The sequence below is a fragment of the Monodon monoceros genome, unplaced genomic scaffold, assembly GCF_005190385.1.
Source record: "Monodon monoceros isolate NGI ecotype Baffin Bay Population unplaced genomic scaffold, NGI_Narwhal_1 Super_Scaffold_6, whole genome shotgun sequence".
NCBI lineage: Eukaryota > Metazoa > Chordata > Mammalia > Artiodactyla > Monodontidae > Monodon > Monodon monoceros.
The window spans coordinates 75,739,229-75,756,280 of record NW_021703783.1 but is presented as its reverse complement, the minus strand read 5'-3'; the positions used below and the strand labels follow the sequence as shown (position 1 = coordinate 75,756,280).

Below are 17,052 nucleotides of genomic sequence, written 5' to 3'. Positions count from 1 at the left end.
GATCCAGTAGATGGATAGTTGTGACCTTCTACTAAGATAGGAAACACAGGAGGAGTAACCTGCTAGGGGAGAAAGATAGTGAGTTTAGTTTTAAATGTGTTGAATTTGAGATGTCTAAGTGGAGGTGTCCATTGACAGTGCTGAGGCCCACGAGTGACGTTAGGGAGTAAACAAGGTAGGTGGTAGTTAAATCCATGGCTCAGTGGGTTCAACGGTAATTGTTAAGGTAGAAAATATTCTATGAGTGTTTTTACCAATGAGGAAATTGGCAATCTAGTCTCACACACTTTCTTTAACTGCCTTGTTATGCCACCGCTCTTGAAAGAGGAAACAGAAAGAATACTGTGCGTAAAGTCAGACACACTGGGGGTTCAAATCCTGCATTGTCAGTTTACTTAGCTGTTTGAACTTGGCTCAGATATTTAACTTCTCTGAGCTTCAGTTTTCTCATCAAGTGGTTGACAACCTAACCATATAAAGTTGCTGTGAGAATTACAAAGTATTCAACATTGTGCCTGGTAAATTGCAGCTGCTCCATCAGTGCCAATCCCTCTTTCCCTCTAGTTAAAAAAGATTTGTTGCTTCATACTTTCATCTCCTGTGCAATGCCTTTTACACAGCTAAAACAGCACTTAAAATTAAGCCAGGGCAACGACTTCATTTCTGCCTATTAAATATCCACATATAACTTGAAGATGGAATTCTAGGGCAGGTCAAAAGGGATTGTATGTACTTGATGGATTTGTAGTTTACTATATTATGTATTTAACAAAACTTAAAGTGCTTCCAATGTGTCTTGCTCTTTTCTACCATTTCATAAATATAAACTCATTTAATATTCATAATAACCTTATTAATTAGATACTGTTATTATTTCCATACAGCAAATAAGGAAATGGTTGCACCAAGAGGTTAAATAACTTGCCCACACTCACACAGCTCGCAGGTGGCAGAGCCAGGCTTAAAATCTGGGGAGTCAGACCCCATTGTCCATGCTCCTAATTACTATACTGCTATATAAAAGATATAAATAAGAGAAATTACCCATATTGCTTACTGTTCTTTCATCCTCATGAGGCCTTTGGTAGCTGTTTCTTTATCTATTTCCCTACGTTTAAAAAAGTAGTTATTTGTCTCTGAGCATCTTTTCATTAATGTCAGAAATAGAAATATGTATAGAAAGTTTTAGCTAAGAGCTATTTTGAAGAGAAAATGTTTAAAATTTGTGCCAATACAGTGTTGTCCAGAGTAGCTATCTCTGTAACAACAACAGAACTGTTCTTGTTTATTTGAACTTTCTAGACTCCATATAATTAATTTGAACATGAGAGAACATGTGTGCATTTTTTTTTTTTTTTTTTTTTAAGGAAAGTACTGCTTACCTTCCTGGAAGAGCACATGTGTTTTCAAAGGCTCTTACTCCCTTCCTAGGAATGAGCAGCTGTAGCCAGGAAGCAGATGAAATAAGAAACACAGTGCCAGTGGCAGAAGGCTTAGATTAAGGCTTAAGGAAATTCCCAGGATGGTGTTTTTAAAGGGCATTTGAAGGGCATAGACCAGGTAGAAAACAAAATATAGGATTATTTCAATGGAAACAATTGTCTCCTAAAAGTCTTCTAGTTCAAAAAGAGAAGATTGTACTCATGGAAAATTGATGGATAAGCAATGATTAAAACAAACAAACAAATCTGGAAACCCATGTCCTATCTCTGGTGTATATTTACTGGATGATCTTAATTTGGCATTTGTATCTTTCACATCATTTTCTCTCTCTGAAAATGTGCAAAATTATACCTGCTCCTTCCCACACATTGATGCTTCCAGGATAAATGAGATACTGTTTATAGTTCCATGGAGGAAAGATAGTAGGTATACTAAAAATATCACTATTTCAAAGTCCCTCCTTTCCTTGGAAATGTATAGTAATAACAATGTATACTGTGTTATTGAATCAAATTTTCCATAGAAGTGATGATTTTTTCAGAAAATAGATACTTATCCCATTCAGGAGTAACAGTTTCCTTTTAAGAATTTAACCATTTTTCAAATTTAGCAATTTGAATTTGTTGCTTTTTTTCCTTAATATTTATTGAATGCTTGCTATCTGCAGTGTATTTTAGTGGAACTCTTTCCTTCTGGTTAAACAAAACATGTTTTATGTTTTATTAATGACTCTTTAAGACAGCAGTATATAAAAAGGGATTTTAGTTTGCGTCAAGCATAATATCAGCTGACATCATAAAGCTTCTAATACATTTTTAGGCTAATGAAATACAAGCCCTAGACCTAAGTTAAAGGAACTACTAGTTCAGTTTTATTCTACACCGATTCAGACAAACCTGGAGTTGAGTTCTAGATGCACAGTATAAAAGCAACATTGACAAACTGTAGTATATCTGAAAAGGGGTGAATAAGATAGTTAAAGGTTTGGAAATCATGCTACATGGGCAATTAAACACTTGAAGAAGAGAATAGTTAGGAGGAGCAATAAAACTTGACTTCAAATTTTCAAATACCTATTAGAAAAGAGATTGGACCTATTCTGTATTGTTGCAGACAACTAAACTATAAACATAGGTAGAATTTTAAGAAGAAAGACGTCACAGTTAAACAAAATAGTACCAAAAATGAAAAGGGCTGCTTTTGTTTACTGAGATTTCTAGAACAGAAACTGGATGACCATTGGACAGAGATTTTGTGGAGAGAATTCATGATGGGGTAAGAAGTTGGCCTCAAAGACCCCTAAGGTTCCTTTTGATGCTAAAATAATCCCATGATCCATTAGAAACCTCATTTACTGTACTAAGTTATACTCGAGTGATACCTTTGCAGCCTTTTGGTGCTTTGCCTCTAAACTAAAAGTCTTCAGATGGCTGTGGGGTTTTTGGTCCTTATGGCTACTTTTTTCTTACCACTTTGCAACTCATTCCTTGTTTTAACAGGATTCTGCTTCATTCTACTTTGTTACTTCCAATATGCTATGGTCTAGGATAACAGCATAACCAAACTTATTAACATTGCATGAATAATTTAAGTGAAGACCTAAAGAGCTCTCCTGTGAATAAGGTCTTTGGTGCATGGACTTTTTGCCATCTATTTTAGTTCTTAAAGGCCCTTTTATCTTTCTTTCAGGTTCTCAGGAGTAGTCTAGATTTGTCAATTATGTGGCTTCTGAAAACTGGTTATCAAAATTCCATGCTAAGCTTCCTACTAATTCATAATTTTTTAAAAAAATTCTAAACTCATTACTAAAATTTTCAAAAACACTTAATCATAGGCAATATACGCTGATCACTGAGCAAGATTTTCCTTAGGTAGGTAAACTTTTCCTGTATAGTTTCTTCAAAATGAAAATAGAAAAAAAGAAAAACAAAATTTTTTAATGAAAATAAAATTTATAACTAAATTAGACTATACAAACAAATGAACTTTATTAGAATGCTAATTACTTCTCTCCTGAGCTGCTTCATCTTGGTACAAACATACAGATTTCTTTAGAATATGGAGAATCATTCTGATTTCACTGGTTTTCTTCTTAATCCCTGCTCTTAGTATATAGTAATAGTTTTAACATTACTCAGTCAAAAACCTTTAATGAAAATTTACTATATATCTAGCAGGCGTTCTCAGTTAAGAATAAAAGGAAAACATAATAATGTTTTATACGGACTAAGTATAAAAGACTGCTTGACCATTAAGGCATTTACTCTCTTGTTAAAGGAAACAGGAACCAGTTACAGAGCAATCAAGGAAGTATATTATCAAGGCAGGATTGGTGCAGATATTATGCCCCTAACACTTGTAATGAGAAATGGAGTAGTTCTGCCTCAATATAGTAGAATCAGAAGTTAATAATAAAAGTGCATTTTCTTTCTTTTTTTTAAAGATTTGCTTTGTTAATTAGGTTAATATTGGTGCTTAGAGCCTTTGGTTGTTATAATTTCCTATCATTTGGTAAGAAGAATAATTTGGGGACGTGTTTCACTGACTTCATCGGGAACATGTCTATAAGATATGAAGAAAGCCCTAACACTACCAATATTTGAAAAATTCAAAGGGTTTGTTTTCTAAAGTGTTACATAAATTGCTGTTCCACACCTTTTGCCACTTCCCAGCGTTGGCCAGAATAATTTTAATGTCTCCCAAATGGATGATGCTGACCTTGCCCCAGTCCCTCCTGGGAGATATAAACTTCTTACGTGTCCCCAGCTGAGTCATAAATAATATCTACATATGCCCCAGAGCTCTGAACTGTCGTCATCAGTAACACACACAACTGAATGGTATCTGTAAAGTAGATAATTTTCTGAAAAATATTTAAAGGCACAAAATGAACACTGCAATAAAAAATTGCTTTCTACTTAACTTTAACCAATTTCCCTGGATGTGTACGTAGAATTATATCTTCACAGAACTTGCAAAAGTCCCAGACTCAAGGGCTGTGTAATCGTCTTCCATAAGCAGCAGCCCTGAGCAATCCTATCCACAATTAGCTGCTTGCCGTCGCTACTAAATTGTTCCCCATACGTTATTACACAACATTATTGTTTCGCAGCACAACTGGAGAGAGAGTGCTTGGAAGGACCAAAGAGGTTGTCTTTGTCGTGCCCCTGCCCCTAGACAAGGATGTTCTTAAACTGGGTACTAGCTAATCCTGTGACCCTTTTCTTTTAGCACCTTGAGTTTGAATTAGGGAACACGTTTTACATCAAAACGGATACACCTCGGATAAAGTAAGCATTGATTGTTTAGCCAAGATGCCCTCCCCCACCCCCCCGAAAGTCAGCAGAGAAGCGGCGAATGCCACTTAGCAGTTAATGAGCTCTCCCTTGCCCTTGACCCCGGACTGGATCAGGGGTTCCATCCCTGGCTCGTTAGACTCTGGGAGAAGGGGTGGCGGGAGAAGAGGAGGGCTTGTTTTTGTTGGGGGATGTAGGAAGTAGGAGCTAGCCTGTTTCGCGGTTTTTTAAGCCCCTTGGCATGCCCTGACCTGATCAAGAGGGAGTCAACTGCTCTCTGGAATGTTCCGGGAGAAGGTGGGAGACTGCTTCCAGAGGAGGCCTGTGGGTGCTGGAGGGCACCAGGGGGGTCACACAGGGAGATGCAGGGCAAGAGACGGGAGGGGCACGAGAGAAGCTGGGGTGCGAGGTGACGGACGCGCGCGGGGGCTGAGGCGGGCGGGTGGAGCTGGCAGCGAGGCAGCGGGGGCGGCTGGTCGGGCGAGAGGATCCCTCCCCGGGCGGCGGCGGCGGCCCGACCGTGAGGGCTACTGCGCCCGGGCTGTCAAGCGAGCGCGGGGGGCGGGCGGGAGGAAGGGGTGGAGGTGCGAGGGGAGGAGGGCTGGCATCGGAGCGCCGCGGTGTCGGTGCAATAAAAATGCATCCCATGGAACTGCCCATGGAGAAGGACGGGACCGAGACGCAGCAGCAAGAGGACGTGGTAAAAGCAGAGGAGGACGCCCAGGAGGCGGAGGCGGTGGCGGCGGTGGCGGTGGCGGCGGCGGCGGAGGCGGCCGGGAAGTGAAAGGTCTCGCAAAGTTCAGCGGCTGCTGCGGGCGCCGAGCCCCGGACTAGCGGCGGAGGAGCCCGCAGGACCGTTCCGCGGGGCAGCGTGGCCAGGCGGGCTATGGTGCCGGGGCTCCCGCCGCCCCCGAGGTGCCCGCGCCCCTCCAGGCCGGTGCGCGAGGGTCACCCCACCGCCCGGCGCGGCCCCAGCCCGCAGCTCCCCGCCGCCGGCGCCTACTGACCGAGCCTGGCGCCCTAGGAGGAGGAAGAAATAAAGAGCCCGGTTCCTCCCGAGGACTGCTGGCGCTTCATCCCGCGGCCGCGAGGGCTCGACTCCCTACCGCACCCGCCCGGCCCGGGTCCTCCCGGCTCCTCCCGGCCATGGGGAGCTGCGCGCGGCTGCTGCTGCTCTGGGGCTGCTCCGCGGTGGCCGCAGGTGGGTGGTGACGCTGCCGGGCCCCCAACCCCCTTCCTTCGCCCCTTGTGTGCCCCACCTCGGAACTCGGGGGTGCAGGCGAGTGCAGGTTGAGAGCGCAGAGCTCAGCTCCCAAGGATGAAACGAGTGGCCATGTTCCGCCTCCTTTCCCCGGGTCTCAGCAGTTTAAAATACTACTGATTTTTTTTTTTTTTTTTGCAACTGCGATACACATGCCTTTGGATAACCCGATATCCTGGGTGCGCCCTGCCGGAGACAGCGCGACCTTGGTTTTTTTCTCGGTTTGGACTTGTAAAAAACTGCCTTTCCATTTTGTGAGGGAACAAAGGACCAAGCTCGCCATCCCCCGGCACTTCATGGCCTGAGGAATGATGGGGAGGGGTGGCCCAGCGACCCTGGGCGCGCGTGGGCCGGGGCCGCTCTCTTGTTGAGAGCGATCGCCGTTGTCCCCGACCTCATGCTGGGTACTAGGGAGCCAGGTAGGGACACCTGGGGCGGGGTGAGTGGCCTCTCCCTGGGCAGTGGCTAGAACTCAGTGAGACCCCGGCCTGGGACGATAGGTAGTGATCGCCCCGGGTTGCACGGAGCCGGCCTGCCGCCCTTGGGGAATTGGTACCCTGGCCGAGGCTCCGCGGGAGGTCGGAGGCGGGTCTGCTTCCTGTCTCGGTAACTGGACGACCGGTAGAGGCGTCGTCAGATGCGCTCTCCCTCCCACTCCCATCCCGGCTGCCGTGGGTTGCCCTTGGCCACCCGTTCCTAGCTTGCCGTTTCTAAATTTGGGAACCCCTTTTGCTCCTCTCCCTCCTCTTGCAGGTCACCTGGTTTCCAGCTAGGCGTAAGTGCGGTTCAGGGTGTAAGGGGGAAAGAAAGTGAGGGACTCTTTGGCCACTTGGTCTCTCAAACGCATCTCGCTTGCTCCAGAAAGGGGAGTGTGGGCTGGAGGGACGGACTGGTGGAGAGAGAGCATTGGCACACTTCTCCCTTACCTTCGGTTTCATCCACTCAGCCCCCAGAGACGCTAGCATGAAGTAAAAGCCAGGCTTTAGAGTCTGCATCCCAAACGCGTCGGACTCTTAGGAGCATCCTTGCTATACTTGGATGGTCACTTCTTTAGGGATCTCTAAGTATTGTGTCCACCGATTATTTATCTGGCTCCAGTCTTTTCTGGATTTCTTCCTAGTTTGGGGTGGGGACATCTAAAATTATTCAGTACTTTTCCCAAGGAGCCGTTAAAGGTCTAAGCTTTTACTTTAATTCTTGCTACTTATGCACCCCTGCATGCTGTTATGCATGCTCCCCCAGCCACAAGGTGAACTTTAATAAACCTTTCCCTTTTCAAACCGTGTTATGGCAAAAACATGCAAGCAATCAAGAGGTTGTAAATAAATACCACAAGGCAAGTGTTTCAAGTCAAAAATACTTGTACGGGCAGTATATGATTTTCCCTGAAATGCTTTACAGGTGAGTCATAGCACACTGTGTGTTTGGGTGATCCTGGCCACAAGCAACTGTTGCCCCAGCTAATCAGAAAAGTGGCAAACAGAGTCCAGGCATAATGCACACTTGAATTTGACATTTAAAAAATATGCCTAAGGAAGCCCTTTCTTATGGTTGCAAAGAACCATAAGGCTCGTGAGGCTCGTGATAGTCAGTTGAGTGTGTGAAATGTCTCTCTTTTGGTCTAAGCTGTCATTTGGCTTCTCCAACAGTATAGTGATAACAATTCAGAGATGCTCCCTCTTAAGAAACAGAAACGTTCAATTAGCCGGAATTTGGGGTTTGACTTCTTTTCCCTTTTTTTCCCTCTCTGTTTTAACTTTTAAAATAGATAATTTTGCTTCAGGTATTCATAATTAAAATGACAAGCCCAAATTAAGGATTATATTATGTAGTCAGGATGTTAGTAGGTGTATAATGTTTATCATTTTAAGTAATTTTGAAACATTAAAGTCTGTTGGACCTTTGTTTGGGTGGAAGCGCATGTTTCTTTAGGAAGGTGTTTTAGTTCACAGATTATGTTTAAAGGTCCTGTTAGTGGCTGCCAGACTGTAAACATTCTCCTGTTAAGCAAACAGGTAACTACTGTAGAACCTGTCATAGGTAGAAGCACTCAAGAGGCAGAGAGTGTGTCAAATAAGCTTTTCTGTCATTTGGCAGTTTAGAGGGTTTTTTCTTACTTACATTTACTTAATATTAAAAATAGATATTGCACGTCTTGGCTCCAGTGGTCTCTAGCTTTGTATCCCTAAATGAGATCCCATTGTATACCAATACCTCATATTGATTTTCTTAGGGAATTGGTCCTTTCATGTTTTCGTCTTAAAAATATAGTAGAATTCTACATTTCCTCCTTAATGCATTCTCATAAACATGTTAGATAATGCTAAAGACTCAAATTATATTTGAAAGACTAAATTGAGTGATCTTAAAAACATTGTTGGTTTTTGGTATTATTTATGTCATGACTTCAAAAGCAAATGAGTGTATTTCAAAAATAGAGACTGTTAGAAAGCAGTCCCATTATCTTTACCCAATGTTTCCACTTTCCTTCCTCTTGCCCTTTACCCAAAGTAATTTTATTTTCTTCTATGGGAATTTTACATGAAACGGGCACGCAGGCACACACTCACACACACACATGCACATTCACACACTTGCATATGCACACAGTATAAATGCAGAGCAGTATTCATGCTGAAATTCGGTAGCATTTCCTCTTTACTGAAAGCCTTGGGGCAATATGGGGATAACTCGACTGTTGAAGATGGACTAGGTGGACAAAAGAGGTTTCCAGATGGGTTTGTCTTGAATAACATATGCTCTCCCATCTCTAGGACTGAGTGGAGTGGCTGGACTGAGTTCCCGCTGTGAAAAAGCCTGTAACCCTCGCATGGGAAATTTGGCTTTAGGAAGAAAACTCTGGGCAGACACCACCTGTGGTCAGAACGCCACTGAACTGTACTGCTTCTATAGTGAGAACACTGATCTGACCTGTCAGCAGCCCAAATGTGACAAATGCAGTGCTGCCCAGCCTCACCTGGCTCACCTGCCAGCTGCCATGGCAGACTCATCCTTCAGGTTTCCTCGCACGTGGTGGCAGTCTGCTGAGGATGTGCACAGAGAAAAGATCCAGTTAGACCTGGAAGCTGAATTCTACTTCACTCATCTGATTATGGTGTTCAAGTCCCCTAGGCCGGCAGCCATGGTGCTGGACCGGTCCCAGGACTTTGGGAAAACATGGAAGCCTTACAAGTACTTTGCAAGTAACTGCCCGGCTACATTTGGCCTGGAAGATGATGTTGTCAAGAAGGGAGCTATTTGCACTTCTAGATACTCCAATCCTTTCCCGTGCACTGGAGGAGAGGTAAGGGCCCATGTTTAACTCTACACTGTAAGTAAGGTAGAAAAATGTTACCAGCCCACATTTTTTTTAAAGCATGAAGGTATACTTGTAGCAACATGAGTGAAATTAGAATTTTTCATGAGCTTTATTTGTCATAAATTATTTCTCACCCTTAGACATGGATGTGTAGTCATTTTCAAGCAGGTTGTCCACTGGCTAGGTTTAAGTCAGACTTCTAAGATTTTAATATTTTTCATTTTAAGAAAGAGGAAATATGCAACATTATCATTTTACCTTAGAGGTTTAAAAGGCTACTGATTTCTTCAGTTAGCAGGACTGATTACTGTGCTTCTGAAGAGGCAAGAGTTACTGAGACAGCCTGTTCCTGGAGCCCATGCTGGTATCTTCCTGAAACTGTTAGCATAAATAGGAAGTAAATAAAAACAAAACCAAGGGAGAAAAAAATATGTTTGTCAGAAGGATACTTTTATATAACAGAGGAGTTTTACTGGTAAGATTGCAAGAGTGCATAGCAAACAAATGAAGGTAATTTCTTTTAAGATGCAGAAGCTCTTTTTGGACACACATACACATCAGTTTCAGCTTAGAGTCTGGGGTCTATCCTGGGCGCAAGACCATCTCAATATCATTCTGCAAAACAGCCTCCTTAGCTACTAGTCCAATTTCTGTATGGCATGTTTACTCTTTGTTTCATATTTCCCCTCTCCTAAGGGGGAAACATGTCTTTTTTAACTTGTACAGATGTACCTAGAAAGCCCTTCCCCACTGAGATATGTGAAAACATGGAATTTAGAGGCAATTGAGAGAAAGCAGATTAAAAGAATAAAATACCTTCAACGTGTAGATCAAGAAATATCAATGCAGAAAAAAAGAGAAGAGAGAGTATAGTATTTCTAATTCTAGTACATGACACAAACACACAGAGTAGATAAGTGGTTCTCAACAAGGAGTGATTTTGTTACCCCCCATCACGAGGGGGACATTTTTGCTGGGGAGAGGGACACTGTTGGCATCTAGTGGATGGAGGCCAGGGATGCCACTAAGCCTCCTACAGTGGGCAAGATAGCATCCCTCCCACTCCTGTTCCCAACAAAGAATTATTAGCTCAAAATGTCAATAGTGTCAAAGTCGAGAAAGCCTGGACCAGGTGTTAAGCATATATCCAATGCATGTATTACAATGGCTTCAGAGACTAACATAATCATTCTTCTAGCAGTCATTTATATTACTATTCACAGACTTCCCAGATGATTATATTTAGTAAACATTCATTGAGCCCCTACTATATGTGTCAGGCATTGTACTCAGTGCTGCTAATTCTGTCTTTGGTTTGGGGGACAGGGGTGCTTGCCAGGGACTTGATGGAAGGACTGGTTTGGAAACTTCTTCTCCCTCCTACCACAGACCCATATGGACTTTTGCCATGTTACCCAGCTGCTTCTTCTTCTGTGGACACTCCCCAGACCAGGAACAGAGTTGCTGGCACCAGAGCCGAGCAGGATGTGGTACAAGCAGCACACAGACTATTTTCCATTCTTAGTCTTCTTTCCATTCTTCTCTAAAGTTGGCTTAATATTGTAAACCTGCATGCACCCTGTCATGATGGACATTTTTAAAGATACCAGGACAGGAAAGAGACAGATAAGTTAGACTCATTGTTTTCTTCCGTGGAGAACACTTTGTGTTGCAAACAAATGAATGGCTTGAACTCTCAAATTGCTTTGGAATTGATCCACAGGCTCCTATCAGTTCCCTGCATCTCAGTGCTACTGGGCCATGTGTACCTATGAAGTAGCAAAAATAGAGTTTCAGTAACCAGATGGCCGGCATGCTTGCTTAGCAAATATCATATTGAATGTATTACAATGGCCCAGCAATTACTTAGAGATGACTAAAGGAACATTTATTTAACCTATAGCAGAGCAAAATCTTGTCTTCTTTAAAGCCAAACTACTTATTGTCATCAATGCTTACATCAAATTTCAAGCAGAGACCAAAATTTACGTTAGATAGATCTTTCAATGTGCAGTCACCTTTTATATCCAGTTAAAAAAATTTTTTTTACTGTAGTTGTTATTTCAGCAGACATATTTCAACGGCAAGAAAAACATCAAGGGCCACCTAGTTCTCTCTAGAGCATTATTTGCAAGTGTACATTAAACCATCATAGAATTTCTTCCCTTCAGAGACAGGTTTGAGAATGAATCTTCCCCTCCTGAGTTAGAGAGTAGAAGAGAGTCTTCCTCAAAGGTAAGGACCAGAGGAAGCCCCCTAGGAAATGACTATTATCTACCTCTCGCATGTTGCTTTGGAATATAAATTAGTGCTGAGCTACAAATTAATTTTTCAGTACAACCCTGTATCCTCAATCACTCTCTTTGAAAACTGAGTGATCAGAAAAATAAGCCAATTAATCTAGCATCAAATAAGTAGTCTCAAATTTCATTTACTCCTTATTTATAGTACTATAGACCTGTATCTTCCTCCATTCTATATAAGACGTCTCAGGCTTTCTCTAGGTATTATCCTACTACTCAGACTAACATAAATATATCCCAGACTTAATTGGTTTCCATTATTCATTCTAAAATATTTCTTTGGGCTTTTAGGGCCCTAGAGAGTCCTGTAGTTTCATGTCTAAGAAATCAGATATGCCCATCTTCAGAGTGGAAGGCACCAGTCATCTGAAAAAGGACTTTAAAAATATAGGCCCGAAAAATCCACCCAGAAGAATACTTTTTAAATCCAAGAATAATTTTTAAATTTAAATACTTTTAAAATCCAAGTCAAATCTACTACACAGAAACTTTCTAAACTGGTCAGCAGTTTCAAAGAATAGGATATGGTTATCCTAAAATGTGTCTCCTTTACAGGAGAGGAGATAGGCTCAGAGGTAGGGCGATTTGCCCAGCGACATACAGTTAGTTAGTTATGTGGCAGCGCTAGGACTAAATCACAAGTCTTCTGACTTTAAGTGTAGTATTTGTTTCATAAAACCATGTTCTCTCTCCATTACCTCTAAGAATTGCTAGCAAAGAGCTATCTGCCTTTGTCCTCGCTCACTCTCTCACATTTGCTATTCATTTGGATGTGACATGAAGGTAAAAAAGAATTTGCCAGATGGCTTTCTCCTGAGCAGAAATGTCCTCTGAGATGTCAGTGGTGTTCTGGGAATGAAAGTTTCCATGGCAAAACCAGATTGGGAAACACTGACTGGGTTTAACAAAATTAGACATTTATAAGTATATAAATATTCTCATTATGTGTCCTCTGTCTCCAAGTGGGAAGTATAGGATGGGACATTCCCAAACTTATTTGCCCATGCAACCCTCTTTTTGCAGAACTCCGATGACTATCTTTCAGAACTCTAGAGATCCTCAGAGCACAACTTGGGAAATGCTGGGGTGGAGGTATTAAGTGCTCCCAAAATCCTGGTAAAAGGCACAGATGGGGAAGGTGTTGTTCAAGGGGTACGAAGTTTCAGTTATGCAAGATGAACAAGTTCTGGAGATCTAATGTACAACAGTATGACTATAGTTAACAATACTTTATTGTGTACTTGAAATTTGCTAGGAGGGTGGATCTGGAGTATTCTCACCACACATACCGAAAAGTGGTGACTATCTGAGGTGATGGAAATGTTAACCTGAAAGTGGTGATTATTTCACAATATTTATGTATATCAAATCATCAAATTGTACACCTTAAATACATGCAATTCTTAATTTTCAAATATACCTCCATTTTTTTTTTAAAAAAAGGCACAGGCAGATGTGGTGCTTGGCATTGTACTGGGAATGGGGGTGGGGAAGGGGGAGATAGAGAACAAATAACTAAGTAAAATATACAGTATGCCAGAGTGTGATCGGTAGTAAGGAGAAAATAAAACAGGGTAGGGGATAGGGAATGCTGGCAGGGGAGGGCTTGCTGTTTTTAAAGCAGGTTGAAGGATTTGTGTTTGATGGAACAGACAGTGACAAGAACTCTGAGTTCCTGGCAAGTTTTCACGAGTGAACAAAATCTGTACTTAAGGGCCCCATTCTTTCAACCTGTTGATATGGAAAAATGAAGTTGTGTATTAAAATGACAAACATTGGTAAAAACCCCTCTTGCTAGTGTTTCTTAAAATGAGAGCATTTGAAAAGGAACCTGAATGTCATTGATGGAAAAGCACATGACTGATGAGTAATCTGAAGCCTGAAGAGAGTTAAGTGACTTGTCTGCAATTACTCAGCTGAAGTTCGTGTTTCCTGACTTCTAGCCCAGTGCTGTTTCCATTATACCAGTTTGAAATTCCTTTGTACCAAGCTGTGTAGTGTGAAAGATACAAAAACTGTATACATTCCTTTCCTTCGTAATCCTTACAGTCCAGTGGGTAAGAGATTAAATGTGATAATTTATGGACTGATTGATTAAATAATATGAGGTAGTGCATGATTAATTCCCCAAGTATGTTGTGAAAATAATGTGCTTTGCAAGATCTGAGTATCTGTTTGTCTCTTTAGGCCATTGAAAAGGATTATATTTCAATACCTTGTGATAAAGTCAGTATGGCACAAATGTGCAGAAAATGATAAATTAATCAGGTTTTTACAGGTATTTATATGTATAATGTCCTAGACAATATTTAGGATTTTTAAACTGAAAAGATAAAACAAAGTAATACATGAGTAGAAATACTTTCTAAACACTACTCTTTGGTTAGCTACTTGTTTTCTTCAATCATTGAAATGTGCTCATGCCTATTTTTTCAGCAGCATCAGTCATGAGTCATAGTGGCAGCTCTTATCTACTGCAGCTTTCCCATCTGCCAGACATTCTGTAGAGTCCTCTGCATCCCTTATTTTCACAAGAACCCTGTTAGTTGGGTACAAGTATTGACCCCATTTTACAGACAAAGTACCTGAGACTTAGTGAGTCAGAGTAACTTGGTCAGAGTAAGTAAGTAATGAGCTAAGCTGTGCCAGAGCTGGGATGATTAGCTTGCTTTAAAATTATTTATATGATTAGGTTTTATTATAACTCCAAAATTAAAAACAAAACAAAACTAAAACTACATTGCTCTGGTAATTATGAAACTGTAAAACTTACAGTTTAATTGGTAATTTGTAATATGGGTTTGTGAACTTTGCATAATAAAGTTAATTTTTTTTACATTAGATAGAAAAATAACAAGTAAAGATTCTTTGCACTTAATGTTACCCAAGATCATTTAAAATAAACTATATGGGAATGAGTATTACAGTTCTTCAGTACATTTAGCATGCTTTTTATTTGATTGATTTGTGTGTTGGGTGGAAGGGGAATACTTTTTATCTAGTTGGTAACCGCTTTAAGTAATTCTTCTAAGTTATTAATGTTATGCTTTGAAGCATATTCTCAGCTACAATTTTGTTGAACTTTTTTGAAAATAAAATGTTGTATATATTTGTTTAGAGTGTTTCAATTATCCACACCCTGGGGCTACTCCCTTCCTGTAGGGGTGAGGCTAGAGACTTATAACAGCACATTTTAAAAAATGGCTTTAGTTTAAGGAAAACCCACAGGATGGTTATCAAATAAAATTATTCAAAAGAGCTACATTAAAAATTCGAACAAACCCAGAAATTAAATCAATAAACTTTGACTTATTGATTTCAATGGGTGAATACCCCCCCCCCACCAAATACCTTCTTTCTAGCTATTAAAAAAATCTGTTTAGCATCTGCTTGCTTCGCACTTGTTCTACTCGATGGTTTAACTTTGCCAGTATTTGGCTGTAATTTTCTGGAAACTTTGAGAGATCAGACTGCAAAATGCTGAGTTAGTAACTGATGATTCATATTGAAAAATTAAGGCCAATGAGGAACAGACACCTGGAGGTCAGGTATGTCTGGGCGTACAAGGTAACTTCCCACCAAGGAGCGGAGAACACAGACCAGGATGGGAGTGTTAGAGGCTGGGGGCTCTGGAAGATGAGGAAAATGAATCATGCCAGAGAACACGGACGTTGTTGCTTCTGATCAGTAATCAGAATTGTCTGAAAAGTCACTGAACGTAATCTCTCTCTGGTCTGCAGTCCCATGCACTCTGGTCACTCACATGTAACTATAATATCATGTCCCCCATCTCTTCTATTCCTACAGTGGTCACTTCGTGAGGAACTTTGTCTCCTCTCTCCTTGTATCCACTCTGTGGCTCCCAGGCCCCCAACCTCTGAACCTAGCACAGATCCCCACAAGGCATGAATGTCCAGAGTACATTTGGAGAATACTTCAGGACAGTGAGGGGGCTGGTGCTGAATTGAATTATATGAAAATAACTGTAAAATGATAATACTGTTTACTAATTGTGTTGGATGTTACACAACTCCTAAGTATCCTTTCAAACTAGTCATGATTCGTTCATTCTTCTTACAAATATTTATATAGTGTCTCCTATGTGCCAACTATTTTAGGAGTTGCGGACACACAGCAAAAAGTCAAAAACTGCCGCCCCTGAGATTACATTCTAAATGGAAGGTGCTAAACAAGTTAAGTAAGTAAAATATATGGAATGTTAGATAGTATCAATAATCAGTGTAAATTAAGAAAGAAAAAAAAAAGCAGGGAAGGGGGCTAGGAAGTAGGAAGGGGGTTTTAAATGTTTAGACAGAGCTCCCAGGGAAAGCCTCACTGTGACTTTTAAATTAGGACCTGAAGGGAAGCAGAAATGAGTCATGGGCATGTCTAGGGGAAGAGCAAAGGCCCTGAGGAAGTCTGCCTCCTACTGATAGGACTGTGAAGATGCTGGTGCTGAAGCAGAGGGGTTGAGGTGTAGTATAACAGGTGAGGTCAGAGGTCAGAGGGATAACGGGGAGGTGTGGGAGATTATGTGGAGCCTGATAAATAGGTGCCCAGGATGGCCCAAATTTACACCTAGATCACTTAAATCCTGTTCATTATTTGTAGCATCCCCTTTCACTCTCAAAGAGATCCCAGTTTGGACAATAAGTTATTATAGTCATTGAGTTTTACTCTGAATGATACTGGAAACCAGTGGAGTCTTGAGCAGAGGGGCAATATGATCAATTTATTTTTAATAGGATTTCTCTGGTTTGTGTGTTAAGGAAAGACCAAAGGCGGAAGCAGGGAGACCAGCTAGAACGCTGTTGCAGTAATTCAGGCTAGATCTGATGGTGCCTGGACAGAAGGTAGCAGTGGAAATGGTAAAAAGCTGTTGAGTTCTGGATTGGTTGTATGGATAAAAGCCAACAGCATTTGCTGACAGGTTGGATGCAGGGTATGAGAGAAAGAGAGAAGTAAGCATGTTTTTAGCCTGAGCACCTGGAAGAATGGGATAGCCAATTACTGAGATGAAGAAGACTCTAGAGGGGACAGATTTGGAGAGGAATGCCAGGAGCTTATATGTAGACACGTTAGGTATGAGTTGCCTGTGAGACATCCAAGTGGAAATACCGAGTAGGCAGTTGGATCTGTGAGTTTAAAGTTCAGAGGAGGGTTCTGGACTAAATATATAAACTTGGGAGTCATCAGTGCAGAGATGATGTTTAAAGCCATGAAACTGGATGAGATCGTCAAGGGAGTGGGTGTGGATAGAAAAGAGGAAAGTCCAAGAACTGAGCCCAGGAGAGGATCAAAGTTAGTCCACTGACGCTGCCATTACCATAAACGCTTGGAACTGCCCAGGCTTATACAAGAACCAGTCTTACCAATCTGCGGGTTGGTAATTAAAAGGTTGTTTAATTAAGCAACAACATGAATTCGAAT

The 17,052-nt window shown here is 41.5% G+C and overlaps 1 protein-coding gene across 2 annotated transcripts in view; it reads left to right on the top strand.

Annotated features, from left to right (window-relative positions):
- Positions 1 to 5,508: 5,508 nt before the first annotated feature.
- The window catches only part of NTN4 (netrin 4), a 106,352-nt gene continuing 94,808 nt past the window's right edge, over positions 5,509 to 17,052 (top strand). For both annotated transcript variants that reach the window (XM_029205526.1, XM_029205525.1), the window contains exons 1-2: positions 5,509 to 5,940; positions 8,775 to 9,304. In XM_029205526.1, coding sequence (XP_029061359.1) covers positions 5,886 to 5,940; positions 8,775 to 9,304 — 585 coding nt within the window. In that variant the 5' untranslated portion in view covers positions 5,509 to 5,885. The remainder of the gene's footprint in view (positions 5,941 to 8,774; positions 9,305 to 17,052) is intronic.